The sequence below is a fragment of the Saccopteryx leptura genome, chromosome 1, assembly GCF_036850995.1.
Source record: "Saccopteryx leptura isolate mSacLep1 chromosome 1, mSacLep1_pri_phased_curated, whole genome shotgun sequence".
Classification (NCBI taxonomy): Eukaryota; Metazoa; Chordata; class Mammalia; order Chiroptera; family Emballonuridae; genus Saccopteryx; species Saccopteryx leptura.
This window is the reverse complement of record NC_089503.1, coordinates 2,516,261-2,539,822: the sequence shown is the minus strand read 5'-3', so window position 1 is coordinate 2,539,822 and position 23,562 is coordinate 2,516,261. Positions and strand designations below refer to the sequence as shown.

General features: G+C 60.1%; 1 protein-coding gene across 7 annotated transcripts in view; it reads right to left on the bottom strand.

Annotated features, from left to right (window-relative positions):
* The window catches only part of KCNQ1 (potassium voltage-gated channel subfamily Q member 1), a 322,087-nt gene that overhangs the window by 68,724 nt on the left and 229,801 nt on the right, over positions 1-23,562 (bottom strand). For 2 of the 7 annotated variants that reach the window (XM_066378775.1, XM_066379042.1), the window contains exons 12-15: positions 13,021-13,096; positions 6,964-7,032; positions 6,021-6,067; positions 5,068-5,129 (exon numbers count right to left, since the gene is read on the bottom strand). In XM_066378775.1, coding sequence (XP_066234872.1) covers positions 5,068-5,129; positions 6,021-6,067; positions 6,964-7,032; positions 13,021-13,096 — 254 coding nt within the window. Of the gene's footprint in view, positions 1-5,067; positions 5,130-6,020; positions 6,118-6,937; positions 7,033-13,020; positions 13,097-23,562 lie in introns of all 7 variants that reach the window. The other 5 variants (XM_066378860.1, XM_066379133.1, XM_066379223.1 and 2 more) reach the window with 3 other exon arrangements.

Here is a 23,562-nt window from a genome sequence, read left to right as displayed (position 1 = left end):
ATCTAGAAAGTCTGAAAAAACAGTGGCGATAATCCCACCTCAGGAATCTGCGGAAGGACAGTGTAATCAACGTCCAGGGAAGGGAAGGAGAGAAACAAAATGGAACCGTCAACAGGATCCCACGGGCAGAAGGTCACTGAAAGTATTCATTAATGCAAGTGGCCAATAATTGGCAAGTCTGAGCAACGGGAAACAGGGAACAGTGAGGCCCCCTCCCCCGCCTCCCTCCTCCCAGAAAAACGCATCTTGGCTATAATAAGGAAGGGAGCCGACCCTGGATGATACAGACATTAAAATGCCAATAAATGTAAACACTGAGATGAAATGTACAAATTCCTAGAATTACACAACTTATCAAAACTGACAAAGTGCAGCAGATAGAGAGCCGGCTCCATCCATCCCACAACGGCTGGAGCCCCAGCGTCGGAATTAACAATCTTCCCACAGAGCAACAGGCAAGGAGGAAAAAAAAAAAAAGTCCTAAACCTATACAGAATATTCTAGAATGCAAGAGGAAAAAAAAAAGAGGAAACATTTTGCCACGCATCCAGCCAGACCCCAGCAATACCTTTGGTTACTGAACCCAGGGAGGAGAGAGAGAGGATAAGAAAGAAACATTGTAACGTGCGCACTTCACACGTAAATATTGACACAAAGATTCCCAAGACAACACGAGCCAGCGGATTTCAGTCGTGTTTAAGGAATAATATACAATGTGAAGGACAAAGGAGGAGAGTGGGGGGAGGGGACGAGGCCGGGGACCACAGAGATGTCTGGAAAAGTAATCTAAGCACGAGATGATAAGGCCCGAACTCGGCAGGGAGGTTCGGGGCTGCCGTGCAGGGATGAGCTCAGGGAAGCAGGGGGAGCAGGGAGATTCTGGGATGACCGTCAGGGTCCTGGGGTCTGGCCTGTAGGCCTGGGGGGAGGGGGATGGAAGAGCAGGAGGGGCGATGTCTGGGGAAGATGCCAGTTCCCGGGTAACCAGCCCCGCCTGGTCCGAGGGGCAGAGTCGGGGGACAGCTGGGGTGCTGGGGGTGGTCCCAGGCCAGAGGGCATTCATTCCTCTGGTCAGGAGACGGTGGAAGGCATGGTAGGTGGTGGGGGCCTCTGCCCACCCACCTCCAGGCTGGGGTCTGGAAACCCAGGACTTCCCTATGTCCGGCTCTGAGCCATGAACATTTCCGGCAAAAAACAGAGAAGAAAGAAACCCTCCTGGCCCACTGTGTTCCTGGTATCAGCAAAAGCAGTGTGAGCTGAGCTTGCAAAATAAACAGGGCTCAACGTAAACAGGGCCAGCAGGTCCCGGGGCCGACTAAGTATGCGGCCGGCCAGGGGAGGGAGGTCAGAGCAGCCTCCTTCTCCATCTGGTCCCCAGGGAGCCCAGGGGAGGCCTGCCTCCCCAGAGAAACTCAGGCTGGGGCCGGGAGCCAGAGGCCGGGGCCAGCGTTCTCAGGACTCCTGTCCGAGGGGCCTGGCCAGGCACCCTTTAACTGTTGGACTCTGTGGGTCCCCTGACGGGGGTGGGTGGGGGGTCCTGGCTTCCCTGCCCGGCCCCCACCTCTTTCTCAACAGACCCCTATGGTTTATGAAACACATTCTGGTGGGTGCTGTCTCCCCCCCCAACCCGTTTCTGGCCTCTGTGGGGACCGGCTCTCCTCTAAGCAGCTGTGTGACCTCAGGCAACTCTTCCACCTTTCTGAGCCTCAGTTTATCCACCTGTAAAATAGGATTCATGCGGGCCAAGTAAAGCAGTGGTCCCCAACCCCTGGGCCGCGGACCAGTACCGGTCCATGGCCCATTTGGTACTGGTCCCCAGAGAAAGAATAAATAACTTACATTATTTCCATTTTATTTATATTTAAGTCTGAACGATGTTTTATTTTTTAAAAATGACCAGATTCCCTCTGTTACATCCGTCTAAGACTCACTCTTGACGCTTGTCTCGGTCACGTGATACATTTATCCGTCCCACCCGAAAGGCCAGTCCGTGAAAATATTTTCTGACATTAAACCGGTCCGTGGCCCCAAAAAGGTTGGGGACCACTGAAGTAGAGAGTCCCTTCCAGAATAAAGAAGGTGATGGAAACAGTGTGCCTGGCGACTCCGGTGATTTTTAGACAGAGGCGAAGAGAGGGGTCACGGTCTCCCACTTCACAACCACAGGGAGGCCGGGGAAGGGGCGTGGTCCCAACATCTGCAGTGAGGTCGAGGGGGTGCGAGCTGCAGGGGGCTGCTGATTTGGCTCCCCCCTCCCCCCGGGAGTGAGATGAGCCTGAACAGACAAGCCAGGTGGGGGCCCAATGGCATTCTGAAGGCGGGGGGGGGGGGCTCTGAGTTGGAGCAGAGATGCTCTATTGCCAAGCAAGGGATGGCACCAGCGCATGGCGTGGGGCCCTTCTGTCCCTGTGGCCCTGGCCCGAACAGAGGGGGGGTTTTGCAGGAAAACTGAGGCCCCCCTGAGCGAGTTGAGCTGGTCTCTGCCCCCCACCACACACACACACAAGTGGACACCCAGGCCCCTGACCCTCGAACGATTAGCTCCCAAGAGCGGGAGTCAGTGACCGTGCATGCACAGTTCCCTGCCCCACTCCTCTGCCCGCCAGCCCCTTGTCCTGGGGCCCAGCGAGCTGGCCTGGGAGGGCCCCTGCCCCTGCCCTGGCCCAGGGCCTGAGAGGAGGGAGGAAGCAGTTGGGGGCTGGAGCCTTGGCTCCCACAGCCAGAGCCCGGCTCCCTTCCGGCCCTGGGCCCGCCGGGTGGGGTTGGGCAGGCACGGGGGCTCTGGTCGGGGTTGGCAGCCTGCTGGCCCGGCCACTGCTGCCGGCCGGCTGGGCCTCTGAGGGCCGGGCGGCTGCTGGATTTCCTGCCCCAACTTCCCGCAGTCAGCAGGATTGCGCGGGCTGGGGGCGGGTGGGCGGGGGGTGGGTTGTTTATGGTCCCGATGGTGGCAGCGATAAGTGCGATAACTGGGGCCCAGGATGTGCCACCGTGCCCTCTGGGCCTGACGAGGCCCTTTCCCAGGGTCTGTCCCCAAGGGGGGCACTGGTCAGTGCAGGGGAGGGGCTGGGCCGGCGGAGGCGGCTGCCGCCGACTCCGGCCCCTGCCATCTGGGTGGACAGAGGGGCTGAGATTTGGTGTGCAGCCCGGCCCTGCTCAGGACTCCGGGGGCCCAGGCAGGTGACTCCACCTCCACAGGCAGTAAAGGGGGAATGAAGATGCACAGGCCCCGTCTCCCCGAACGCCGCATGGGAAGAACATCCCAGAATTCTCACAACCTTGAAACGGCCCCCCTGTGCCGGGCACCGAGGCTGACAGGCTGACGTGGTGGGGACTTTGTTCCCAAACCTCCTTTCCGGGGATCAGGGACTCCAGAGGATGCTTGCCTTTGTTGTTCTGACCTTAAGAAATGTGGGCATGTAATGGTACCCCAAGACCGGCTCTGGCCCCACTGTGCCCACCACACTGACCTGGCCTCACTGAGGGCTGTATCCTGGTTCTCAGACCCTGGAGAGGCAGCTCCTCCAGCCTGGGGAGGGGCACGACCCCAGGGGACCCTGCCGCCCACCCGCAGCCATCCCCAGAGGACAGCAGGCTCCAGTTTGTCCTGAGAAGCCGCGGGCAGGGCTGTCAGAAAGGCCCTCGATGGCAGGGCAGGGGGTGGTGGAGGAGCAATCGCATCTGGAAGACGGGAGGGGAGGCCGTGCCCAGGGTGGGGGGAGCAGGCTGGGCAGTGGGGGCCTGGGTCCGCTCCCCGGCTCAGCCTCCGCCTCCTCGGATGTCTAGAAGCCCCTGCCCAGGGTGCCCAGCATACTGTCCTGGGCCCGAACCCCGCTGCCCCGTGTCAGGTGTGCCCGCCCCTTGCCCCGCCCAGAGCACAGAGACGGCAAGTCAAGGACGCGTGAACCCACCTGAGCGGATGAGCCCAGGTCCCCTGACCGGCCCAGTGGGCTGACCTGTCCCCAGTCTCAGTCCCTAGCCTGCCAGACAGGGATGTGTTCCGCTGGACCATCCGCCTTAGCAAAGGCGGGTCCCCAGACGGCTCAGGCTGTGGTGGCCGAGGGGGCCAGGCCCGCACGCAGCCCCGGGGGGCATCTGGACAATGGCTCCCCTTGTGGACGGCTCCCAGGTACAGGGCTCATGGCCCCAGGGCCAGCCCACGTCCAAGGCGGACTGTACAGGTGAGGGGGTGCCCCGGGGGGGTAGGCCACGTCCCTGCCCTGCCTGCCCAGCTGCAGCCTGTGAACGTGGGCCCGAGCCAGGCGTTGCCGGGGAGACCAAGTGGCGGCACCCCCTGCCCAACTGAAACTCCTCTATTTTTAGCCTCCCAGCTACTTTCAGATAAAGTCCATGTAGACCCGTGAGCTGCTGGGCAAGATAACTGCCGGCTCCACATCACAGGGACTTCAGAAGGCAGCCCTCCTGCTCCTCCGCCCTCCCTCGGCTCCCAGGGTGCCCTGGGAAGATGCTGGACTGGGCGCAGAGCCTGGCAGGGAGCCGGGTCCTCGGGGGCCCAGGGGCCAGCGCCCTGGAGCGGAGTCACACGTGTCCCACCTGGAGGCCTCGGAGGGCCTCGGCTGGCACCCCACACCCTCAGCACACCCGACGCCCCCCCCCCCCGATGCCCCTGAGCACCCCTCGGCTGGATGGCGAGGGAGGTCCCGCTTCACTACTCCAGCAAGGGGCCCGAGGCCACTGGGTGCCACTTGCCAGTAGAGACGCCACTTGTCAGAGGTCCAGAAACCAGCCTGGCCTAGCCTACGACTGTCCTCCTCCCACGGGGACCGAGGCCCAGCCAGGTGTGGGAGGGAGTGGATGTGAGCCCTCGTCAGGGGGTCCCCCGTGGGACGCGCCCACATCGAGCACAAGAGGGAGGAATGAAGGAGGGGGACCCGGCAGGCTCCTACAGCACCATTCATGTCCCGCACGCCCTCAGCGCCCTTCCGGACGCAGCTGGGAGAGTGAACAGCCCCGCCGGGGGTGGCTCTGTCGCGGCCCTGAGGACGACAGACCGCCGAGAGCCATGTGTGCTGCCCACCGGAGCCATGCGGCCCAGACCCTCGTGCCTACCTTGTCTTCCACGCGGTTCAGGCGGGCGCCGATGGTGTTGCTGCCGCGGTCCTTGCTCTTTTCTGTGGGGTAAAGCACTGAAATCAGGACTGCGCACGTGTGTGTGTGTGTGTGTGTGTGTGTGTGTGTGTGCTGGCAGAGGGGGAGGGGTGGGGGCATCCCACTAGGATCAGGGAGAGCGGCGGGGGGTACCCCACTGGGATCAGGGAGAGGGGTGGGGGGGTGCCCCACTGGGATCAGGGAGGAGGATAGTGTTGGGCTGATGAGGTAGCCGAGGGCACAAAGACCTGGACCTAGGAACTTGTAAAAGTGCTTCTGCGGCAGGAGCCTCGGGGGGGGGGGTGTGCCAGTCTTGACTCCATCCCTGCTGCACCCCCCGCCCCCAGCTCTGTGAGCTGAGGGGCCCCACCACCTACTCTGCAAACTCACTACAGTGTGCTCCCCCGGGGCTCACTGGCCTGGCTGGGCCCGGAACGCCTGCCGCCCCTGCCTCCCCTGCCGCCCGGGCCCCTGAGCGCGCTGTGGCTCCCGCTTGAACTCGGGCGAAGGCAGCCCTGAGGAACCTGCCCGGCCCTGTCTCCCCTGGTGTGACCCACAGCCCCAGGTCAGGGGACGTGAGGAGTCAGCGCTGGGGAGCGGCATCCACCCCCAAACCTCATTCCCCGGGTCTCTTCCAGGGGTTCCTGGTCACGTTTCCAGACCCAGCCCTCCCACGGCCCTTTGCAAGCGCCCATGTGGCTCTTACACCAACTGAACCTTTCTCGGTGAGGCGGGTTTGAGGCTGCTTTGTTAGGGTGGGTCTCCTGTCCCTCTCTCTGGCTGTCCTTGTCTGTTGCTCACTGAGGAGACCCTGAGGCCCGTTCTGACCGTGGGGAGAGGTGGGTGCCAAGGCAGGGAGGGGGCAAGGGTCTCCTGGGCCGCCACGCCCGCGGTGCCCTGCTGCAGAAACCCACCTGAGACGGGGATGAAGAGGGAGGGCTTCCCGATGGACTGGTCCAGCCTGGGAGGGAGACAGAGACCACCAGCTCACGCTCGGCCTGGGCACCCGGCCTGTCGGTGGACAGATAGCCAATGTGCCCGGCGAGACGACAAGCCGCCCCGCCCCTGGGGCGACCCCCACCACGGCCGCCCACACACCTGCCAGCTGCCTCTCAGACCCCAGACAGAGGCCCGAGTTCCTGAGGGGGCTAGGCAGGGTGCTCAGTGGCTGGGCACCTCCTTTAGACTTCCTCCCTGGGCAGGGCAGGGCAGGATCCCAGGGTCGCCCTGGGTCCCACGGCTGCTTCCTCAGTGCCCCGGGCCAGGCACGTGGGGCAGGCCTGCATGTGGGCCCTTCCAGGGTGCGGCTAGGTCCCTGGGCCGGTGGCCTTCACGTCACAGGGGCGGGTCAGTGACAGCGCAGTCGGAGCCCCCAGCCAGTGGCCAGGACCGTCACGTTCTCCCAGCTCTGCCTGTGACAGCAGGAGCTGGGTTCCCAGCTGGCCCGCCGAGCAGGCCCCGCTGGCCCCCAAGGGTGACGCTGCTTCCACCTGAACGCGCTGTCCAGGCTCCGGGTCGGAAGCCGGGACATGCTGGTTCCCGATGGTCAGGGTCCCCAGCCCCAAGTCTGGGTTGGGGAGCCCCCAGCGTGGGGTGGGGGGGCTTGTGCCTGTCAGGGTCTCTCTGCTGGTGGAGGGTCTCCGGGGGCAGTGGCGGGGGCTGGGCCTGGCTCCAAGGGGGTGGGCTGGCTGTGGAGTGGCCTGCAGCTCTGAGCAGGAGGAGGTGTGAGGTCGCAGTGGGAGGGGGAGCAGAAGTTCTGACCCCTCCCCCACCATGTCCCTTCCCAGCCACTTCCCGTCCCCTGCACGCCCCGGGGCTCCGGGCCACCCACCTTCTCTGCAGCTCTTTGATGCGTACCATGAGGTTGAGATGGCCCTGTGAGTACTGCTCGATGACGTCCCTCACGTCGTAGGGCTTCCGAGCTTGCTGCGGGCCAGAGGACACGAGTCACTTCCCCCTCGAGGCCCTGCTGGCGCGGCGAAGACCCGATAGTGTGGGCACCCTGGGTCTTTTGGGGGGGTTGAACGTGATCGCCAGTGTGGCGGGACAGGCAAGGCCTGGATCATCCCCGGGGGCTCGCCGCTGGGGGGTTGTGGGGGCCCTGGACCAGTGGTCAGCCTCTCTGGGCCTCAGCTTCCTGACCGCTCACCCAGGCAGGCCTGCCTGCTCTCCCTTTCTCGGGTACCAGCCCCTGTTCTCAAACAGCCTCACGGAAGAGCTGGCCCAGCTGAGAGGCCAGGAGGACAGCAAGGCCACCGAGGGCCGGCTGGGAGGGTACAGCCGTGTGCAGCCGCCTCCTGCCTGGGCCCCAAGCTGACCCTCTGCACACCCGCTGTTCTCAGGATGGGGAGGTGGCCTGCCAGGCACCCTTCGACAGTGGGCAGAGGTGACCCCCCCGGGTGACAACCTCGCTATGCAGGGCCTGCTCCATGTGGCAGGTCTCCTTGCTGGGACTCCGAGGCTGCCGGGGCAGAGGGATGCTTCCACGGCAGGCCTGGAGCACGGGGACAGGGCAGGCGACTCCAGGGCACCCAGGCTGGGCGCCAGCTCAGAGCCCATCAGGGCACCCAGGGCTCAGCTGCAATCACCGGAAACCACAACAGAGGGAAGGAGGTTTCTCGTGATGTTATTGAACAAAACCTCAAGCCCGTCTGTGGCGTCCTCCCCGGGAGCCCGCAAGCCCAGGGGCCTGCCCAGGTCGCAGCAGGCTGGCCAAGCAGGAGTTTGGTGGCCCAAGAGGCGTTTCACCCACGGGAGCAAGCCACAGTCATATGGGAACACATTCAACCTCTCTCGAGGGCCGCGGTGGGTGGGGCTGAGGGTGGCCCTCAGGAGCGCCGAGTGAAGGGGTTACTGGCTTGTGCTGGGAAGAGCCGAGGCCTGCCTGGCCTGCCACACAGCTCCGCAGAGCAGGGCCAGGCCAGCCCGGGTCAGAGGGTAAGAAGGAATGAGGTTGAATGAGGTTCAGATGCCCATGGAAGGTCAGGGCCGGGTCTCAGCCCTGGGGTCTGGGGACCCATCCTCCTCCCTGCCTACCTGAGGCCTAGCTTTCCTGGGGCTACCACCCTAGAGATTGGGCTAGCCTAGCCTGAGGGTGTGGCCACCTTTGCCTTCCCAGAAAGATGGGACACCCTCTCAGATCTCCGAGTACCTTCTGACATGCCCAGGGGCTGTGCCATCAGCGAGGGCAGCTTAGCAGAGTTTACGCAGCACCCCAACACTGTTCTGGACCCCAGGAATCCCAAGCAGGACAATGGCCTCCATCCTACCAAGGGGTTGCACCCCACAACATCTATAGTCTCTTCAGGGACACACCTATCCCTCCTCTGGGCCCTGAAGACAGGATCCCGAGATTGGGGGGGTGCTGGATGGAGCCTGCCTTCCCCACTTCATGGCTATGCCCCCGACAGAAGGACCTTCTGGGCACCAGGGCCACCTTACATCACAAAGGCCCATCACAGGATCACTGGGTCAGGCAAGCGACGGGACATGAGGCATCCCCTCCTGCTCCCCACACACCCAGGTTAAGGACAGTCATAAAAAATGGTGCGAAGGTCCAGACTAGGGATAACACTCCCAGGTTTTAGCTGTCCCATCTGTGAAAGGGGGAATGCGCCTGTGACACGGGGCACGGAGCCCTGTCCCCCACTGGCTGGCAGGGCAGGGAGTGAGGACAAGGCAGAGTGGTAGGTGAGGAAGGCCAGGGAGTCCGGAGCCAGCCCGTGCCAGAGGAGCGAGAAGTGGTTGTGGTGGTGGCTGTGGCTGATCCCAGAGTTTGAGCTGTCCCTAGTGCACCCTGACGTTGGCCCTGAGTCATGCCGGTCAGCCTCCGGCAGGCCAGAGGGCCCAGTGTGCTGGTGAGATCGGGCTGGGTTCAGAGCCCACAGAGGTGCAGGCCTGGCCCGCGCAGAGCGTGTCCTGGTGTCTGTCCCCCAGACAGCCCGGGAGGCCACAGGCCACACGGCATACTGGGAGCCTCTGCCTGCACAACTGCGGACAAATGTGCCTCTGAGAGTAGAAGGGACGAGTGTGCGGGAAGTGTGAGGCCGAGAGTGCGTGTGCATGTGCGTGCATGTGCGTGTGTGTGCATGCATGTGTGTGTGCGTGTGTGTGCATGCATGTGCGTGTGCGTGCATGTGCCCCGGTGCATGCCCGTCCGCAGGAGCGGGCTGCATGGGGCCAGCGAGCAGGGCCTTCCGGCCTGGCCCCATCTGGGGCATAGACCACAGAAGGGTCAGTGATGTCCGGCTGACGGCCTGCAGAGTCCTGGGCCCCTGAGACTTATCTCGGAGCTGGTGAGCTCCCCTGAGGGTCTGGTCAGTGCTCCCGGAGGCCTTTGTCAAGTGGCTGCCTGGGCCCCGGTCCGGAGAGAGCATCTCAGCTTTCCCTCCGGAGCTGACTTCCTGAGATGAGCCCAGATAGCACTGGGCGTCCAGACTGACCGGCAGTGGACATAGGAATTTGAGGCAAACTTGAAGGGCTAAGAGGCTTTGGCTCCTCTGGCCAGACATAGGCGCGGCCAGCCGGGCACTTATCACCCAAGGAGCCGGGCAGGCAGGCCCCCCGCCTCCGCCAGGACTGCAGCCCCTGAGGCCAGAGCCGGTGGGGGTGTGGGCAGGTGGGCAGGCCGGTGGGCCGGGTGTGGGGGAGGGAAGGCCACCCTGACAGCTGGGCCCAGGGCAGAAGCTGCCCCTGGGGCCCCACTGAGCTCACTGTCAGGGGCTCCGTCCACTGCCCCCAGCTCCACGGGTCCATCCTCCCTGGAGGCCTCCATGCTGCCCCTGGAGACAAGGGCCGGCTGCTGAGGCCAGAGGCAGCTCCAGCCCCTGGCCTGTGTAAGAGCCTCTACACCCCACTAGGGCACAATGGGAGGCTCCCAGGAGGGCCCCCACTCACAAGGCCCATCTGGTTTATGCGAGGCTGGAGCGCAGGGGAGGTGGGGGTTGCCCGGCGTGCTGGTAGAGCCCCCTCCCCCCTCGCCAAGTCACTCTCGAGACCCTGTACTGTCTCCTGAGGCAGAAAAGGGAGCCCTCAGCCTGGCGGGCAGTGCCGGGCTGCCGCCGATGCCAGCATGTCACTGACGGAGCCCCTTCCAGGGCCCACGCCTGCTCCAGGTCAGGGGGGCCCATCTGCCAAGGCTAACCCCTGTTTGGAGCTGGATGCTGCCCACGTCGCCTATGAGCTGGGCCTGCCGGGTACCCCCAGACCCTAGAAGTACCCCCCCCACTGGAAGCCTGCTGTCCACCCTGGCAAACCCCTTCTGTCCCCACAGTGACTCCCTCTGTCCTGCAGAGACCTGCTCTGGAGCCCCTGTGCCCGGCTCCTCAGGCCAGGGACCACCCCCACCCTGGAAGTGTCCCCCTGACCCCTTGGCTCCAGCAGGTTGAAGTCCCTGCCAGGCTGCTCTCCAAAGAGGGTGATACACCCTGGCCCTTCTCGGGGTCTCCTCGGCCCCTGGGGGACAGTCCTGCCCAGACCTGACCCCCGGGGCGGGTTCCTGTCCAGGAGGGTGCTGGTGATGCCCAAAAGCCAGCCACCCCTGAGTCACTCTCAGCTGGCTGCCCCGCCCCCGGGAAGGAGCAGCCACAGAACCCAGACGCGTTGATCGGCGGTCACCCGTTGGGTCTCACCCGGCACATTGCTGAGCAGACCTCCCGGCACCAGCGGTGCCTTCTTTGTCTTGACAATGAGCAGTCCCAGGCCGTGGCAGGAGCCTCAGTGCAGCCTGGCCCATTTGGTTCTGAAAGGCCACCGCCTGCAGTGGGTGGGGTGCCAGCAGGCAGCGGGACAGCACCGAGGTACCCTGTGCGCAAGTCGTCCCCGAGCGGCAACAGCGGGGATGCCCACCCCGCGGGCCACACACACACTGTGCTCTGGCCACCTGGCGGAGCTTGGTGCCAGAAAGGACCCTGCCCACCCAGCGCTGCCCTTGGGTCTCGCATCAGTGGTGGTCTGAAGGACGCTGCCCACGTTCGGCCGTGGGCTGGGTGTGCGTGAGGCACGCGGGCTGGGTGTGCGTGAGGCACGCGGGCTGGGTGTGCGTGAGGCACGCGGGCTGGGTGTGCGTGAGGCACGCGGGCTGGGTGTGCGTGAGGCACGTGGGCTGGGTGTGCGTGAGGCACGTGGGCTGGGTGTCTGAGGCACGCGGGCTGGGTGTGCGTGAGGCACGCGGGCTGGGTGTGCGTGAGGCACGCGGGCTGGGTGTGCGTGAGGCACGCGGGCTGGGTGTCTGGGTGTGTGTGAGGCACGCGGGCTGGGTGTGCGTGAGGCACGCGGGCTGGGTGTCTGGGTGTGTGTGGGGCACGCGGGCTGGGTGTGCGTGAGGCACGCGGGCTGGGTGTGCGTGAGGCACGCGGGCTGGGTGTCTGGGTGTGTGTGAGGCACGCGGGCTGGGTGTGCGTGAGGCACGCGGGCTGGGTGTCTGGGTGTGTGTGGGGCACGCGGGCTGGGTGTCTGGGTGTGTGTGAGGCACGCGGGCTGGGTGTGCGTGAGGCACGCGGGCTGGGTGTGTGTGAGGCACGTGGGCTGGGTGTGTGTGAGGCACGTGGGCTGGGTGTGCGTGAGGCACGCGGGCTGGGTGTCTGGGTGTGTGTGAGGCACGCGGGCTGGGTGTGCGTGAGGCACGCGGGCTGGGTGTGCGTGAGGCACGCGGGCTGGGTGTGCGTGAGGCACGTGGGCTGGGTGTGCGTGAGGCACGCGGGCTGGGTGTGTGTGAGGCACACGTGCCGTCACCCGCCCCTCCCCCCCCCGCTCTCATTCCCGTTACAGGTGGGGGGAAACCGGCCAGTACCGTCTGGGACAGGGTCTGGGTCCAGAACCACCCTGCCGGGTCTTGGTGGGACGCTGGGTGGGTGGGGCCCTGCTGGGGGCGGAAAGTGAACCGTGCGGGCGGGCAGCCTGGTACAGAAGGCGTGGCCCAGAGCAGGAGGCCGGGGCGCTGGTTCCTGTCCTAGCCCTGCTGTGACCACTCTGGGGAACGTGGACAAGTCACCCCCAGCCTTCCCCGCTTGGCGGAACAAAGCCCGGGGGCCAGGCATTGCTCGGGGCTCCGGGAGAACCCTGGCCCTGACTCCATCCGGAGCTCGCTTTTTAAAGGCCCCTGTGGGCAAGTCCCCCAGAAAGAGAATGACCGCCCGAGGGTCCCTGTTCCCCAGTCTGCGTATCCCCAGAGGGAGGGCTAAGCGGGGTTCCTGTCCTTGGACCAAGTACCGTGTCCATCCGCTAGCCCCCTTCTCGGGAGGCCTTAGCCTCGGGGGGCTGAGGGGTTGCTACAAGGACACCCATCCCTGGAAGGAAGTGTTGACAGCGAATGGAAGCCCACCGGCTCCAGACCAGCTCAGCCAGGGAGACCCCACCTCTCCCTGTAGACGTGGGCCACCCCCCGGGGCACAGAGCAGGGCCAGGCCTCCCCTCCGTTCTCCTGACTCACACAGGGCAGTGGGCAGCAAGAACTCTGAGCCCGTATAGGATAGGGCTCTGGGGCCTGCGGCAGGAGCCCAGTTCCTGCCCAGGTGATGTGGGTCAAGCTTGTGCTCTCTCTGAGTCCCGCCCACATACCCTCCATCCATCAATCAGGGGAGGGACCAGCGAGCCCGGATACTCTGTTGTGTGTCCCTGAGTCCCGCCCACATACCCTCCATCCATCAATCAGGGGAGGGACCAGCGAGTCCCGGATGCTCTGTTGTGTGTCCCTGGCTGCGAGCTGGGCCTTAGGGTCCAGGACAGATCAGGGACACGACTCTCCGGGAACCCGCTGTCTTGGGGATGGACAATGAAGCCCTTGCGGGAGTCCAATGGGTGAGGGCAGGTGGTGAATGTGGCAGGGATGGAGAACTCACAGCCTCCACCGTGGACGGGAGAGGGGCCTCCCAGGCAAGGGCAGGGGTGGGGGGGGGGGCTCGGGGCAGGACGCACCTGGAATTTCTTCTTGGCCACAAAGTACTGCATGCGCCGAATGACCCTGATGGTGGCCCGATGGTGCTCCCGCAGCCTGTGTGGGGGAGAGACAGAGAGAGAGGGGTCAGCGGCCATGCTGTGATGGGGGCTTGGTGCCTTCCCAAGTACACCCTGCTACATGTAGGCCTTCTAGAAACAAGGAGACTGCTCAACCCCATGGGATGGAGACCTTCATAGCTATGTCCTGAGGGTGCAGGGAGGGGAGGCTGGGCGCAGGAGGCTTTAACCAGCAGGGTTATTCCAGAAGGACCCTTCCTTGTTTTGCTCGTTGCTCAGAGGCCGGTGGGATGACCTGGATGCCTACTGTGAGGAGAAGAGTGCTGGGGAAGCCACACTGTGTATACCTCGGGGGCCCCTGGACTGGGACCAGGTGAGCTGGCCTGAGCTAGCCAGCTGGAGCAGGCACCTAGAGAGCTGAGGTGCTCCAGCCGAGAGCCAGCACCAAGCGGCAGACGTGTGGGGGAGGCCGTCCTCGACTGCCCATCCTGGGTCTGCCACTGGGATGACCACAGCTGCACGAGTCACCCCACCCAAAGCCAGAAAAACAACCTCCCTGTGGAACCCACACGGCAGACCCACGGAATGGTGAGCAAGAAGGGTCGTGGCGTGAAGCCACGGAAGTTAGGAGTGGTTTGCTACGCGACAACAGGTGGCAGAGAAAGAAATTAGGCGTCAAAAGTGGGGACACTGTGACATCCAAATCCCAAACCATGTGGCTTTGGGTTTGGGGACCAGGCACTGGGCAGAGGCTGGGGAAAGAATGCCGGCCATGGAAGAAGCTGGCCTTTGCGTTGGACACCATCACGAACCGGATGAAGCTCGGAGGGGTCCTGGAGGGGTGAGTTTTGCACGGGAGGGGGGGTAAAGAGCTACGGCCAGAGGGAAAACTGTGGCGGACTAAAGATGGATGCCGATCCTTCACTGCGCCCCTCAAGAGGCGCGGTCTGTTTCCACCGTGCTGGGAGTGGACGGCGTGTTCTGAGCCGCGGCTTCGAGGGACATTGTAGCTTCCTCTCAGAATGCTGCTGCCCCTTGGACGCGTCTCAGCCACAGGGAGGGGAGCTGAGTGCACCCCGGCTGACGGCCTGGCAGCTTCAGACAGGGGACCACCGTCACCACCAAGCTGCCACTTGGATGAGCCCAAGGGAGACCCCCCCCCCCCCCAGAATGAGCAGCCCAAAATGCTGACCCAGAGGCTCAGAAGCAGGAAGGTTTGCTTCAGAATTTTTTGGACGAGGTCTTAAATAACCATGATCAATAGTTTCCACGAAATAGATGCAGAGATGGAGAATTTCACCGGGGAAATAAAATCTGTATGGAAAATTAAGAGAGAGAAAAAAAAAAGGAAACTCTAGAACACAAAGGAAATTAATGAAAATTAAGAATGTAATAAAGAGATGGCCCTGGCTGGTTGGCTTAGCAGCAGAGCATTGATCCAGTGTGTGAAAGTCCCAGGTTTGATTCCCGGTCAGGACACGCAGAAGAGGCAACCATCTGCTTCTCCTCACTCCCCTCTCCCTTCTCTCTCTCTTCCCCTTCTGCAGCAATGGCTCTATTGATTTGAGCATATCGGCCCCAGCTGCTGAGGATGGCTCTGTTGAGCCTCTGCCTCAGGTGCTAAAAATAGCTCAGTTGTGAGCATGGCCCCAGATAGGCAGAGCATTGGCCCCAGAAGGGAACCGGTGGGTGGATCCCAGTTTGGGCACATGTGGGAGTCTGTATCTCCCTTCCTCTCACTTAAAAAAATAAAAAAGAATGCAATAGATGAATTGGAGGCGGAGCAGAAAAGAATACTTGTGAACTAGAGGAAGATGACCACGTTAGGGTTTGGAGAGAAAGTGGAATTAAACATAGAGGGGGAAAAACAGAACACAAGACCTATGAGATAAGGTTAGAAGTTCTAACACTTGTAATGTCTCAAAAGGCGAGGGAGAGACAATGGAAAACAAAGATTTCTGAAGACCTGGTGGCTGACTATTCTCCCAAAACGATGGACACGAGGCCAAACATTCGAGCCGCTCTCTGGACCCACAGTGGAGAAACAGAAGGCCCGTCAGACCCGGGCTCACCAGAGGAACACTGCTGAAGACCGAAGGCACAGGGAATGTCTCAGGAGCAGTGAAGGAAGGATGGGTGTGTGTGTGTGTGGGGGGGGAGACAATGACACATTATCCTGATGGCTGACTTGTCAACAGAAAGGATAAAAGCCAGATGACATCTTTAAAGTGCTCAAGGAAAATTATCAACTTAGCATTCTATACCCATCAAATACATCCTAATGAAGGTGAAAATGAGAGAAACCAGACACACGAGGAACAGTCCTGTGTGGTTCCACTCGGGGAGGTTCCTCCCACCCCCAGAGGAGCCAGATCCACAGAGAACAGAAGGTAGGACGGTGGGAGCCCAGGGCTGGGGGAGGGGATGGGAGAGAATGTCTCCATGGGGACGGAGCGCCAGCTGAGGAAGATGAGAAAGTCCTGGGGAGGACGGTGGTGACGGTTGCACAGTGTGGACGGGGTAGATGCCACCGAGCTGGGCACTTAAGATGGCCTGACCTGTGGTGGCGCAGTGGATAAAGCATCAGCCTGGAACACCGAGGTCACTGATTCAAACCTGCACTTGCCTGGTCATGGCACATATGGGAGTTGATGCTTCCTGCTCCTCCCCCCCTTTCTCTCTCTCTCTCTCCTCTCTAAAATGAATAAATAAAATCTTATATATATAAAAAAAGAGATGGTTCAGATGGGGAATTTTCTGTGTATTATGCCACAAAAACACCAACCAACCAACCAACCAACAAACCAGAAGGTGAAACCCAAACCAGGAGCTGTCCCTGGCAGGGAGCTGCCTTGAAGAATGACTTGGGCCCCCCCCCAGGCAAAGAGGATGATCCCAGAAAAGCCTGGAAATACGGGGGGAGGGTTGAGAACACAGAGAAGGTCGGAGTGACGGGGAAGTCCCAGCTCGTGTGGATGGAAAACAGTGACGTGGCATGAGGTTTAAGGGTTGCTAGAGATTGAGAGGGAGGGATCATTTCATCGTTTAAAAAGAGGTCACTTTGGCAGGAGGATGTCATCCTAGATCCGTATGCGGCTAAACGTGCACGTATAGGTAGGTGTCCGGAGGCGTAAACCCACGGGCGTGATCGCTGTCGCACACCAGCCAGGCGGAGGGCGGCGGTGAAGTCACACAGGTGGAAGCGCCCTGCGTTGTCAGGACGGTGGTGACAGTGCCCCGCTGAGGTTGACGCTAATGGGTCCAGGACGTATCGCATAGCCTCGAGGTAACCACCGAAGGGATAATTGAATAGTATGGATTCAACGAATTCATGGGGGGGGGGATCAAAACTGAATAATAATATTTGACTCTTCTGAAAGAGCGGGGAGAGGGGATCGAAAGGAAGCCGCGGGAACGAACGAAGACCAACCGTAGGGCAGTCGATGGCACGCGTTTCAAAGGGACCGAATGTCCCAACGACGAGACCGAGGCTGTCAGGCAGGGTTAAGAAATGACTTGGTGTGGCCCGCCTGTAAATCTCCTCCGCGCACAGGAGAGACGTAGGAAGGTCGGTAGCGAAAGTCCAGGCAGCCAAAACAAAGCTGGTCTGAGGCGCACTAATCCCAGACCTTAAGGACGAAGCCTTCAGAGGCAATCAAGAGGGATCTTGGCGCCGCTTTACAGCGTGGTCCAAACCGGGCAGGAAGGTATCCGTCCTGAGTCTGTACGTGCTTCCAGACGGAAGCTGGCAACGTGTGAAGTGAAAACTGGTAGAACTCAGAGGGACAAGAAAACCCACCGCCGTGGTGGGTGACGGAGAGCAGAGCTGGCAGAATCGCAGCAGCAACACGAACGAACAAACAAAGAAACAAAAAACCTCCATCGAGAGACCCAAGCGAACAGAAGGAGCAGCCGGGGACCCGACCCACACCCACGGACCACGGCTGAGTCACCGAAGAGCACACATTTCGAAGTGAGCACACAAGTGAGCCTTCCCCCCCGGGGGAGACCGATGCAGGCTTTGCTTTCGAAGCAAGTTCCCAGAAATTTCAAAGAAATTAAATCATGTGTGTTTTGTTCCCTGACCGCGGAGGGATGACGCTAGAAAAAAAATCAGTCAGATAGAGATAACGAGAAAAATCCCTCGTGTTTTGGGAATTAAATCTAAGTAACTCAAGGGTCAAAGATGACAGCTTAGTAAAGGGTTGGAAAATACTTTTATTGGAATAATAATAAAAATGTCACATAATGAAAACTCACAGCAAAGTAAGTGCTCGAGGTGCTGTGAAGTAAGCGCTCGGAGGAGAATTTATGACCCTAAGCGCATATCTTCGAGAAAGGGAGAGGCTGAAATCTGTTTTGAGAAGTTAAGAGGGGAAAAAAAAAAAGCAAATTAAACCCGAACAATGTAGATAAGCGATAAAAAAAATAGACAAGAGCCACATTCTCTGAAATAAAAAAAAAATGCACATTACGTTAGGAAAAAATCTGCAAAGCCAAAACTGTATTCCCTGAAGAGACGAGCAAAACGGATCGACTTTTAGCAAGATTGGCGGCGGGTGAGGGGAGGCCTTGGGGGGCCCCAGATTGCCAATGTCAGGAATTAGAAATGGAACATCATTACAGACAGAGATCTTTTTTTATAATCTATTCATAGAATATTTTGTACGAAAATAATTTTTATAGTTCAGATAAAATAGATGAATGTCTTCAAAAACACAGTACGTGAGACACAAGAAGACATAAAAACATAAAAAAGATATATCCAAATTGCCCAATATTAATGAAATAAATTAAATTTGGAACTTTAACACTCTTCTTACCTCCCCCCCAACACACACAATAAAATCTTCACGTCTCGATGACTTCACCAGTAGCTTCTTCTCAACACTTAAGGCAGAAGTAACACCACGTGTCTGCAGATCTTTTCAGAGGATTTTTTTTTATGAGTCAGCATAACCTGATATAAGAACCCAACAAGGCTGTTTCAAAGAGAGAAAATAATCAGCAGCCGACCTCTTGCACGAACACAGAGGCAAACACCCTGCCCACAAAACCAACAATGGCATCGGGCGCCGTGTCGCAAGGCACAGGACGGACTGCAGTGTAATCCGGTTACGCAAGGTTGGTTTAGCATCTGACACGTCCATCCACATCGCGCTCGCCACATCAACGGGGGGAGGAAGGGACAACATATAATCAACTCAAAAGATGCAGAAAAACACTTGATAAAACTCAAGACCCCCTCATAATTAAAAACACAACCATCAGAGAACAGGGAGGATGAGAAGGGAACTCCATTATGTTAAAAAACAACAACAACAACAACAAAACAACAAAGGACAAACACAAAAAACAGGAACAACAACAGTAACAACTCCACAAGCAAACGTCACGCTTATCAGTGAAATGTCATTACACCTTCCTCCTGAGGGGGGGGGGGCAGCGAGACAAGAATCCCTGCTCTCACCATCCCTATTAAACATCGTCCTGAGTGTCTCAGCCAGGGCACCGAGGGAAGAAGAAGAAGAAGAAGGAACTAGGAAATAGGAAATAGCCTGGTTGGACAGGAAGAAAAATAAAAGTATTGTTATCTGAAACAAAAAAAATCCTTAAGAACTTTCAGAGAAACTCGTCTACTGCTGAAGGGAGGGAGCAAGCACACGGGTTCTGAAGATGATAACCAGAGATCGGCTGTACTTCTGTGGGCTGGTGACCAATAACCAGGAGATGAGGTAAAAAAAGGTGCCCATGGCAACAGTATCCAAAACCGCCAAGTGCCGGAATCCGTTGAAAGGAGCAACTCCGTGCCTGGCGTCCGAGCAGCCCTACCTGAACCGGGAGCCTCGGGAGATGGGAGATGCCCAACAGCTTCCAATTCTTTCTCTTTTATTTTTATTTTGGAAAATTTCCAGCGGACTCTCAAATATTTATGATAAAAGAAAAAAGAGCCAGGAATCGACGAGACAACTCGGAACAAGAGCCGAGTAGAGGGGACTCCCGCCAGCGGACCTTGAAGACTCACCGCCAAGCGACTGGGACCCCCCCTCCCCCGCCCGCCCCGCGCCGTCCGAGGACGGTGCCGCGTGAGACCGCCTTGCTAACGCGGTGACTCCCGGTACAGGTGAACGTTGCCGTGGGACAGAGGGGAACGGGCCAGGAGCGCGTGCGCACACACACGTATGTGGTCACTCGGGTTGGTGAGCGGGGAGAACACGCTCATGACCTTGGGAGAGGCCAAAGCTTCTTTGACAAAACACAAGAAAAGCTGTGCTGATGGGACTTCTTTCAAATGAAGCGCCGTCGCCCGGACATCAGAAGACGTGGTGACAGGCACGGGAAGGACGTTTCCTGGTACGGGACCGGCACCCAGGATGTCTCAATAACCCCCGTGTCCGCAGGGAAGAGGCGGCACGACGTTTAAAGGGGGACGGAACTGTGGGCGTCCTGCCCCAGAGGAAGCCCCAGGCCAGCACACGGCGCTCACTGAACGGGCCAACACGGCAGAGGCCGACAGTGTCAGGCGCTTGCGACGGGGGCAGAGCTGCTGGAACCCCACCCCGGCCCTCCGCGTGCGCTCCGCCCGCTGGCGGGAGGTCACCTGGTTCAGCCGCTTTGGAGGGGGGTCTGGCGGTAGCCCCGGGCCCACGTGGTGGCCCACCATTTCCGCTTCCGGAATCATCCCCCGGAGAAACCAGCGCGCACGCACAAGCACCAAAGACACCTGTCCGATGTTCGTAGAGGCTCCGCTCGTAAGAAACGCAAGCGGAGGTGACAAACATCTCACGGCAAGGGCAGGGTGGCAGAGGGTGGCGTGTGTCCTTACAACGGAACGCCCCACGGCAACATAAAGGGACAGGCTGCCGTCACCCGCGAAGTGGGGAGGCTCTACGGCAGCGGCAGGGGACGGGCTCATTCACGGGCCACGCGACGCCGACGGAGCTCAGAAACCTGTTGTGGATGGAAAGAAGCAGGTGACAGAGGTGTTTGCGTGGAGGGTCCCAGGACCCACCAGGCTCAGGAGCGGGCAAGGTGAAGCTGCTGCGTGCGGGAAGTGAGAAGCCGGTTCCCTCTGGGAAGGGGAGGAACCTTCTAGTGGAGGGAAATGTTCTGTGTCTTGATCTGGTGGTCTCTCAGAACCCTCTCCCCACCCGCCACTCGCCGCCCAGAGGTGGTTAAGGTCGGTTGAGGCCCCCAGGGCACAGAAGAAACTATTGGGTCCTTTAAAAAAGAGAGAGAGCCTGACCAGGCGGTGGCGCAGTGGATAGAGCGTCGGACTGGGATGCGGAAGGACCCAGGTTCGAGACCCTGAGGTCGCCAGCTTGAGCGCGGGCTCATCTGGCTTGAGCAAAGAGCTCACCAGCTTAGACCCAAGGTCGCTGGCTCCAGCAAGGGGTTACTCGGTCTGCTGAAGGCCCACGGTCAAGGCACATATGAGAAAGCAATCAATGAACAACTAAAAAGTCGCAACGCGCAACGAGAAACTGATGATTGATGCTTCTCATCTCTCTCCGTTCCTGTCTGTCTGTCCCTATCTCTGCCTCTGTAATAAAAAAAAATAAAATAAAAATAAAAAAGAGAGAGAAAGGGAGGGAGACAGGGAAAATAAAAATACATGTTAACCATATTTTAAAATAAATAAAAATGTTATGTACTATTCATCTTGAAGTGGCTCATAGGAAACCACACTTGGTGTCCTTAGAAAAAAAGTGTCAAGTTGGGGTTTTGCGGGGGGCCCTTCAGAAGTCGGGGCTCAAGGAGCACGCCCAGTGCACCTGCCATGAAATCCGCCTCTGCCGTCGCCCCAAGTGGCTGACTTTGGGGGCTCTCTTAGGACTCTCCCAAGGGAGGGGTGAGGGGAAGGATGTGCAGATGCCACCGGCTGCTGTCGCCTTCCCCTCGGAGGCCCCAGGGGTCTGACAGGTGGGGACCCCTCAGTTCAGACTCTAAGGCCACCTGCCTCACTGATGAGCAGACATCAGGCTATGTGTGTTTGTCACCTGGTGCCACTCAGACAGGAGGCAGGGTGTCCCCCTCCCAGGCCTGGGGGAGCAGAGCCTTGTCCCCTAGGTCCCCTGCTGGCCACAGCGCTAGGTGAGCTCTGTCCCCGTGACAGCCAGGGTCACACTCCCACCCCGGCTCAGGCTCCCATCTGGGGTGCGGGCGAGTGGCTGGGGGTCACCCCTAGCCTGGGCTGGGCTCTGGGTCCGTGTCCTGCCTGCCTGGCCGTCTTCCTTCCCTGCCCTTGACCTGTCCTTCCTAGTACAACTCTCGCCTCTGGCTCTGGGGACGTGCAGGGGGTCAATTCTGTGGCCACGCCAGGTAAATTCTTGAGATAGAAGGAGGCCCCTGCGGGCTGTGGGTTGTGCAACCCTGATCACTCACGCAAGCCCGCCCTGCCCGCCTTGCCCACCGGCTATCCGAGGAAACAGCCTCGGACAGGCTGTGACATCGCCCTGCCGGCCCTGCCTGGTCCCGTCCGGGTCTGGGAAGCCACCGCACGTCCTCCAAGGTCAGGTGCAGCCAGGGGCAACTGTGCACCTCGCTTGGCTCCTGCAGACCCTGACCCAAACCTTGGTGGTCCCACGGTGGCCGCGTGGCTACTTCCGATGGGGTCTGGCTGGAGCTGCTGGTGGGGAGAGCCCAGCCCGGCCCAGAAAAGGTGGGAGCTGGCTGCCACAGGTCCCCTGTCACCACGGCCCAGGTCCACAAACCCCTGCCACAGCCATGCTCACACCCACGCCCACTGGCTGGTCCCCAGCAGGCCCGAGCCCTCCCTTACCTCCTGTCCTGGCCAGAGGCCACCCCCACGCACACCCGGCCACACCCGCTCCCGTGAGCCCCATTCCTAGCTGCCCTGGCAGCCAGAGCACCAACCACCAACAGTGACCCCACGATTGCCACGTGGACTTCACGCTCAACACTGGGGCTAAGGCTGGGGGGCCTGGACACGGAGAGGCGGGTGAGCCCCCCGCATGCCGAGGTAGGGGGATTGAAGACTGCTCACCTCTCCAGGGGCTGAGGGAGCCCTGGACTGCGGCCTGGCTGGGGCACGGGGGACCAAAGGTGGTTAGGAGGGTCCCCGGCAGGCACTGAAAGTGACCACGGAAATGACGCTGGTGGCGGGGAGCTGGGTTCAGCACGGCCGTGATACAGAGCCACCTTCTCCCAGTGGGGACAGCTCACGGATGCGGGAGGTTCTGCCCTCGGGCCTCTTCCCTTCATTTCTTCCGGCCCCCGCCCCCCACCGGTTATTCCTTTGGCCGGGGCACACTTGCTGGAGGGACATCTCTGGGCTCACTCTCCGGAGGCTCATGGCACTGTGACACAGGGACCTAAACTGTCTGCGGTGCTCCGTTGTCGTCTCTCAGTCACATAAGGTGACAAAGGACCTGGATCGAGAATGCACGAACAACTCTCATCACTCAGCAAACCCATCCCTGCGGGCCAACCCCACAGAGAGAGGGTTCTCCGCAGAAGGAGGTGGGCGGCCAGTCAGCCCACGAAGGGACGCGCCAGGTCCCGAGCCATTAAGGCAGGGGTCCCCAAACTACGGCCCGCGGGCCGCATGCGGCCACCTGAGGCCATTTATCCGGCCCCCACCGCACTTCCAGAAGGGGCATCTCTTTCATTGGTGGTCGGTGAGAGGAGCACAAGATGTGGCGGTGGCGCAAAGCGTGGCGGCGGCACTCACGTACAGTACTACTTCCAGTGATGCGGGACGCACACGTCACGGCTCCGGAAGCACGTCATATCACTTGTTACGGCTAGCAGTGACAAATATGGAACCGGACATTGACCGTCTCATTAGCCAAAAGCAGGCCCATAGTTCCCATTGAAATACTGGTCAGTTTGTTGATTTAAATTTACTTGTTCTTTATTTTAAATATTGTATTTGTTCCCGTTTTGTTTTTTTACTTTAAAATAAGATATGCACACTGCACACAGGGATTTGTTCATAGTTTTTTTTGTAGTCCGGCCCTCCCATGGTCTGAGGGACAGTGAACTGGCCCCCTGTGTAAAAAGTTTGGGGACCCCTGCGTTAAGGAAACGCAGCGCGAAACCGCGCTGCACCCACCGGGACGGCTGCGGCGGACAAGGTGAGAGGTGTGGGCGAGAGCGTGGACTTCCGGCGGGGAAACGGGGCAGTTCGCGAGAGTGTCAATCACCGAGATACCACATGACCTGTCACACCGCCTGTCACGTGCCCAAGAGAAATGCACGTGTGGACACGCGAGTGCTCACAGTGGCTCTGGTTCACGACGGTCTAAAGGTGGAAACAACCCGATGTCCGCCGGCCGGTGAACAGACACATCGTGGCGCATCCGTTCAACAGGGTGACTGAGCCACGTCAAAGGACCGAGGCTCCGACTGACGCACGCGCTGGGACACGGCCGAAAGCCAGGTGGTCACACAGGCCGCGTGTCCCAGAGTTCCCTTTATACGGACGGTTCTGAACGGGCAAATCTGGAGACAGAGTGAGTGGGTTTGTGTTTGCTCCGG